Source organism: Phaethon lepturus, unplaced genomic scaffold (genome assembly GCF_000687285.1).
Source record: "Phaethon lepturus isolate BGI_N335 unplaced genomic scaffold, ASM68728v1 scaffold27071, whole genome shotgun sequence".
Classification (NCBI taxonomy): Eukaryota; Metazoa; Chordata; class Aves; order Phaethontiformes; family Phaethontidae; genus Phaethon; species Phaethon lepturus.
In genome coordinates, this window is record NW_010520199.1 from 1 (window position 1) to 7037 (window position 7037).

Sequence of the window (7037 nt, forward strand, 5' to 3'; positions counted from 1 at the left end):
CGTGCCTTCCGCACCTTCCTGCGACACCCGCGCAGGGGCTGGTGCTCCGTGCGGGGACGGGGAGGTCTGGATGCCCCTGTCCCTGGCAGCAGGGAAGCTGCTTAGTGCTGTGGGCGTCCCCACGGTGCTTTCTGGGGGAACAGCAGTAGGTCCCATTTTTGGGATCAGGATAAAGATGTTCTCTCAAGTCCCCCCACCCCGCTTTGCTTCACACAGCCCCAGCAAAGCAGACCCTGTGACCCTGTGAGCTGTCTGCCCAAAGACCCCCGGCCCGGGTTAGTAACGCGGCTCACGCTGCACAGCCCTTGCCCCTGCTCCCCGGCGTTAGTGTCACACCAAAACACTGCCGTTAGCGTTTGTCTCCTCACATATCCCAGCGCAGCTTCCTCTGGTCACCAGGTGGGAGGGACGTTCAGGGGAGACATGACAGGAGACATGAGAGTTTAAGGGAATAGGGACAAACACGACATGAAACAAAGGAAAAAGCATAGTCGTCAGTCAAAGGGGGAAAAAAAGCCCTCATTGATCTATGGCTCTTGGACCTGCCCAGTGCCCCGGCCATCGCCGTACAGACCCCAGCGCTCCTCCCTCGGTGACCACATCATGTCACGGCTGCTCTACACGGCACCGGCTCCACCCCCGGCTACCCCCGGGGAAACAAAAAAAACCTCCCCTGGGGGAACCCTCCACCCGCTCTCGCTGCCCCAGAGCCACGGCAGGGACCCTGTCCCATCTCTGCCCTGGGTGGTACCACGCTGCAACACCAGCTGCAGCTCTCGGGGCCGGGGAGAAAGGCCCAGCCCTCGCCCAGGGCTCTGCTGCAATCCCAGAGCAAGAACAGGCACTCGAGGCCAAGCTTGCAAAGACTTCGCCCACCCCGCAGGGGTGCCCATCTCCTGGCACGCTGGAGAGAGGATCTGCGCAAGCCTCGGAGACCCCGGAGAGCTGGGAGCACTGGGAGCAGCAGGAGAAACGCGGCTCTGAACTGAACGTCACCGCCCGCCGGGAAGACCTTCCTTCCCCGGAGTTCACCTGGAGCTGCCCTGGGACCACCATCCCTTGCAGAGGGGCTGCAGGCTGAGGCAGAGGGAAGAGCTCAGCCTCTCCGGCAGCCGCCCCGCTCCAGCCTGCGGTGAAGCCCCTTGCCCAGCCCTGCCGGGAGGGACGGAGGGAGCGGGTCTCTGCACCACGACCCGCAGGCAGCCTGCCTGCGAGAGCAACGCTTCCTGTCCCTCCCCTGCCAGGCAGGACCGCGGCGGAAAATTGAGACGGGCAGTATTGAGCGTGTCAAGAAAATGTCTCACTTTGGAAACTTATTTTTTCCCCCCAGAACAAAAGCTTTAAAGGGAAAAAAAAAAAAGAAAGAAGAAGAAGAGAGAAAGAAAAGAAAGGGGTGACCATCTCTCAGGAAGGCTTCAGGGAACATCCTCAGCTCTTTGTTGAGCATGCTATCAAGCAGGAAGCAGACAAGAGACATCCAGCTACAAAGGAGCTAATGCAGTCAAGGCATTTCAAACACGTACAGTGGCTGGCTTTCACGGCTGACATTTCAAAAAAGGGCTATTAAACTGCGCCATGGGTTGATATTTAAAGACACAACTGGCAAAGGGCATGCCAAGCTGATCGAGACCTCGGCGGTGGGGAATATTGATTGGCGAGGGGAATTCAGCCGAAAAGAGCACCGGCTCCGAGAGCCGGGCTGGCTGCTGAAACAGCGCGGCAGAAGGGATGGAAACAGGCTCAGCGGAGAGCAGCTCGGCTCCTGCTGCTGGGCTGGCGCAGGAATACTCACCTGGGCATGGATGGACGGGGAGCCCCGTACCTAACTGCAGCTCCGGCACACGCAGGGTTAAACACCTGGGAAGCTGGACAAGAAACACCCCGACGGCAAGGACCAAGGACGGCAAGGACGCCGAGGTCTGACCCGCGCCCAGGGCAATGTGGAGGAAGGCAACGATGCTCCTCAGCAGCCAGCAGTCAGAGGAGGAAAGGCAGGCTTGCGGGCCCAGGGAACGGCACCACTTTCTTTAAACTCCTCAGAATCCTCCCGCTTGGCCAGCTGAGGGCCGGGGAGAGGCACTCCCTGCCCGTCCCGGCCACCCTCTGGGGCAGGGGAGCAGCCCAGGGCCAGCCTGGTGCACAAGGGCCAGCGAGGTACCTCGGCCTGCGGCCAGATCTAAGCATCCAGGTCTTATTCTACCAGCTACAAAGGCCTCGCCGCGTCCCCACGGGCGCCAAAAGGCGGTGACATCAGAACAACAACCGTGACATTTAGATGAAGCCATTCAAGGCAGGAGGATGGGGAGTTGTTTTAGATGAAAAGCCCCGTTTGCCGAGCACACCGCGCCTGCCCACGCGTCTCTCCAGCCACCTCGCTCCCCTCGCAGGGGAGCTGATGGGAAACCGCAGCAGCAGCAGCAAAAGCACTGGGACTCCAGGAGTGTAAACAGATTTTTTTGCAGGAAATTTTTTCCAGACTTTCTGGCAAACGCATAAATGGAAACCACGAGCCTTAAACAGAACATAAACATGTCTGCGGCTGTGGTTATCACGGAGTTATTTCTGGAGGTCAGAGTTACCTTTCCAAACTTGCTATCATTATACTTTCTTGACATCTTATTAAAGACTTGATTTCTAAGGTGCACTAAAAAATCACCTGTACTGAGAGCCACTTTGATTAAGGAGGAGAACCGCTGGAGAGAAAGGCAATTTTATGTGTGCATACATACACACATACATATGGGCATATATACCTCTGTACACATGTATCAGCCTACTCTCTAGCGTTCTTCCTGCAATTTTTTAAAGCAGCAGACTTCTCTCCATGCTAAAGAGCACCTTCCCACCCGGAACTCCAGACTCACAGGGAAGCTTACGCCTGGCACGGCGACGTCTGTGGAAATGCCAGGCCCCACGGTGTTAAAAAAGCAAGCAGAAATAAAATAAAACACCCAGTTGCCTAGTGTAGGAAATGAACGGCTTAAGCAGAAATAAGTAAAGCAGACTCTTTTTCCTGTTCATCTTAGGTATTTTAAAAGCTTCTTGTAGGCCAAATGTAAATTTTAGGGTTACTTGAGTTAAGTGTCTCCAGGCAATGATGGAGGTCTAAATGGAAACCCATCTGCAGTAATGTATCCCCTCTGCTTCCTACAAAAATACCTAGAAACGTAGCTGGCCGCGTAATGGAAGCCAGAGAGCTAAAGTCCCATCTGGATCCACATGCTGAAGAGGTTAAGCAAATCAACGTATACTTTATAGCATCCACCTGCAGACACTGAGAAATCAGGAATCCTGCTGGATTAGGACATAAGGATTCTCTTAGTCCCCAGGTAGCTGCTGTGTGGTCTTTACAGGCTGCAGGAAAGCGGGTACCTCTCGCCACGCCGGAGCTGCTACGCTCCACCCCCCGGCGGGCGGCCGTCAGGCTTGCAGCCGAGCGCCTCTCCGTGCGGCGAGGGATCCAGGGCTCCCACCACCCTCAAGCTGCTTTGGTTAATCTAATAATTGATGTTTAATGATGTTTAATCGTCAGGAATGAAGAGTAGCTCCGAACAACCCTTTCGTCTTAGACGATGAAGGGAAATAAAGGAGAACCCCAGGACGCAAAGCCTCCCCTCTTGCAGAGATCGGGGGTCCCCAGCTAACAAACCTGGCCCTGCCCTGGCTTCAGGGGTCTGCACTCAAGGTGGACGAACGCACCCCTGGGGAGCAGCCCTCTCCCTGCTGGTCCCAAAGCCAAGGGCAAGGCGGCCTTTCCCAGCTTCGAGCGCGACGAGGCCGCGCGTTACGCGAGCTGCTGGTCTCGGCCGCAGGTCAGGGTATGGCCAAGCAGTGCCTGGCATTGGAAATGCCTCGGGCTGCACGGACAGGACAGAGTTAGGGGCTCTTACCTGACACTGAGTTCACGCTGCGGCAGCAACACAAAGACACAATGCAACCGGTATTAAGCATTGTCAACACCAGGGTCGTTTCAAGACAAAAGAAAAGGAAAAATAGGAATATTTTCCTGCATTCACATGTAGCCTTTTCCCCTTCTTCCCCTCCCCAGGTAAATGAAAGCCCCCCCCCAACGCCAACCCCTCGCCTGGCTCGCAGCTGAGCTCTGGGGACGAGCCGCCGCGTTTGCTGGCTGCCGTCTCCAGCCGCGAGAGATCCCAGGGGCTGGGAGAAACAGCCATTTCCCCCCTCCTGGCCTGTGCCCCGCGGCTGCGCGCCCTCCTCAGCCTGGCGCTGACAATGCCGGGGCTCTGATCCTTGCTCCTGTGACCTAGGGTTTAGAAACCAACGCCCCGTCCTGCCAGAGCTCAGCGCTGTAAATCCGGGCAGTCAGAAGACCCCGACTGCCTCCTGTAGCCCTGTGGAGAGCGGGGTGCTCTGGGAGGGGGAACCTTCCATCACGTCTCTGCATCAGAGCCGTCGCTCCTGAGCAGGCGTGGGAGGCACGGTGCTGCCACGTGGGAGCCGCGGGGCTGCCGTGTGCCAGCTCACAGCCGGGGCCGAGCGGCTCCTGCCATCGGGGAGCTCCGAAAGGCCTGCAGGAATCGAGCCCTTTACTTGCAAGTGCATCCATCTCCAGGTCACGCTCCTTCCGCCTCCCAGGACATCGCTCTGAGCACCCCCACAACTTAAACATCAAAGCTACAAACGTGGGGTGGGAGGAAGCTGGTGCTGCTCAGGGAACAGCTACACACAACAGGGTCATTTGATCGAAAGATCCCAGGCTCAAACCGCTGGTCAGGACTGGCCCAGGACACACAGAAGAAGACTTGTTAAACCCAGTGATGGGGAAGGAGATGGGAGCCTTTGCCTGGATTTGGGCTCAGGCTGGGCGTCAAACATGACAAGACTTTGGAATTGGAAACCCATGGGCTGCACCCGACATAGAAGTGGAAAAGTGGGCTCTTGACTGGAAAGACTGTGCAGCAGTGTCTGCGAGGGGGTGAAGAGGAGAAGCCAGAGCCCGAGAACCAAAGCATTGCAGGGTTTGGGGCAATGCTGGCCCCGGGCGGGCTGCGGGCAGTGAGGGCACGTCACTCAGATCACTGGATTGGGTTGGTTTGTCCCCGGATGACTTGCTCTCTCAGGGAGGGAAGGAAGCTGCTGCTGGACCACAGCGTGCAGAGGAGCCCTGCACTAACCAGAGCCCAGGGACGAGGCAGTCCCCTTCGCTGAAACGGAGGGAGCGGGGCTGGGGGAGTTCATGGGGACAGCCCCGCGGCTCACATGCCTGGAGCACGGAGGGAGGCCAGGCCATTCCCACCTGGGCACCCAGAGCAGCGCTTCCTGCGGTGCCACCGCTGCACGGGCAAGGCTGACTCCACCGTTACCACCCGGGGGCCCAGGCAGCTCTTACCTCCTCCAGCTGGCTGTGGACGTGCTGAACGATCAGGTCGATAGCCACCGTGTTTCCGCTCCCTGAACCGCAAGCAAAAGAGAGACAGCCTGGTCGGGACACAGTGCTAGCAGTGCCTGAAACATGTTTCTTCCCCAAGGTCCCCACTACGTTCAAAAACACACCGTACCCTTGCTTCCCCAAACAACCCTTCCCTAGCAAAGCAGGAGATATTCCTGCTTTTATTGAATTCTTATTTAGTAATCTATTATTTAATATCTACAAGTCACCTCTAGCTTTTAAATCGCTAAACTGCAGGAGCTGGTAGGGCAGGAGGCTGGTGGAGGGAAAAGTGCAGATTTTCCCATAGGAATCTCCTTTCGACAGCGTTTGGAGACCCTCAACTGGAGGGACCTTTGCTTTGGCATGGGAGAGCCACTCTTCTGTCCTCGCCCGCCGGTGGGCAGTGGGACTGGCCAGCAGAGCTGAGGGCAGAGGGACAGGGTCTCCCAGGTCCCACGCAGGACTGAGCCACGCGGCAGCTCGGGGCAGCCCTGGGCACATACCTCGGGGGACCACGATGTCGGCCAGCCGCATGGTGGGCTGGATGTACTGGTCGAAGGCGGGCTTGACAAACTTGTTGTATTGCTTGATGACACCCTCGATGTCACGGCCGCGCTCGCTGATGTCCCTGCGCAGGCGACGCACCAAGCGGATGTCCGAGTCCGTGTCCACAAATATCTTCAGATCAAGGAGCTGAAATGAGCGAGGCGGGAACAAACGCCACCAGGTTAGGTGTGTAACTTGAACCGACCTTCTCCACCAGCCAAAACCAGAAGGCTGAGCCCTGTGCACAGCACAACACCAGTTTAACAGAGCTCGGCTCAGCTCTGCTCTGGCCGGGAGGGAGCTTTGCCTCTGCAACCCCTGAACTTGAACCTGCCCCTTACCCTCATGCCCCCTGAGACCTGTCCTGCTCCAAACCCTGTCTCCACTTCTAAGCAGCCCTTACACTTTGGCTGGATGTTATTCAAGAGCCAAGAGGAGACAAGAGGAGTCAACGCCCTCGGCGCAGACCAACAGGCTTAACCCAGGAGCGCGGGCTCGTTGATGCTGGAGGGGAGCCAAGCGCAGCGCGTCAGCTCATGGCGTTGCCCTTAACTGCGAGAGACAAGAGCAGGGATGCTCAGAGGAAACTCCTGGGGGATTCACCCAGCCGTCCACTGGAGGTCATCGTTGCTCCAGGAAAGTGCAACCCAAACGCTGGCTTGGCAGGGAAGGAAACTTTCTAGGCTGAGCTTGGCGAAGTTTGTGCACGGCTCACTCCCTACTACAGCATTTCTCATGTATCCAAATAATTCCCAAGAAAGCCTTGAAGTGCTGCATGAGCCCCTGCTAGGAACACCAGGCTTTGCGCAGTGGAAGTACAGCAGGCTTTGCTTCTGGCTGTGCAAGCTGAGGCATGCAGCATGAGCTGGGCTACCGCTAGTCCTATTTATGCACCGCCACTGCCAGGGACCAGGTCACCACTCGGCTCCCAGCTCCTGGGAACGAATGGCTGAGATCAAGGTCTCTGCTGAAACGCTTGACCTCTGCCAGGGGCTCTTCCCCTGCCGCTGCAAGAGTCGGGGCCTATTTCTCCTGTACAGCGACGTGCTGCAGCAGCTGGTGGGACCTGAAGAGAAAGTCACCTCCCCGCTGCTGA

General features: G+C 57.4%; 1 protein-coding gene across 1 annotated transcript in view; it reads right to left on the minus strand.

Moving 5' to 3' along the window:
• Positions 1–3890: 3890 nt before the first annotated feature.
• The window catches only part of LOC104628660 (uridine-cytidine kinase-like 1), a gene marked incomplete at its 3' end in the record, with an annotated part of 5207 nt that continues 2060 nt past the window's right edge, over positions 3891–7037 (minus strand). The window contains exons 5-7 of the mRNA XM_010297322.1: positions 5899–6088; positions 5354–5415; positions 3891–3907 (exon numbers count right to left, since the gene is read on the minus strand). Of these exons, the coding sequence (XP_010295624.1) occupies positions 3891–3907; positions 5354–5415; positions 5899–6088 (269 nt within the window). The remainder of the gene's footprint in view (positions 3908–5353; positions 5416–5898; positions 6089–7037) is intronic.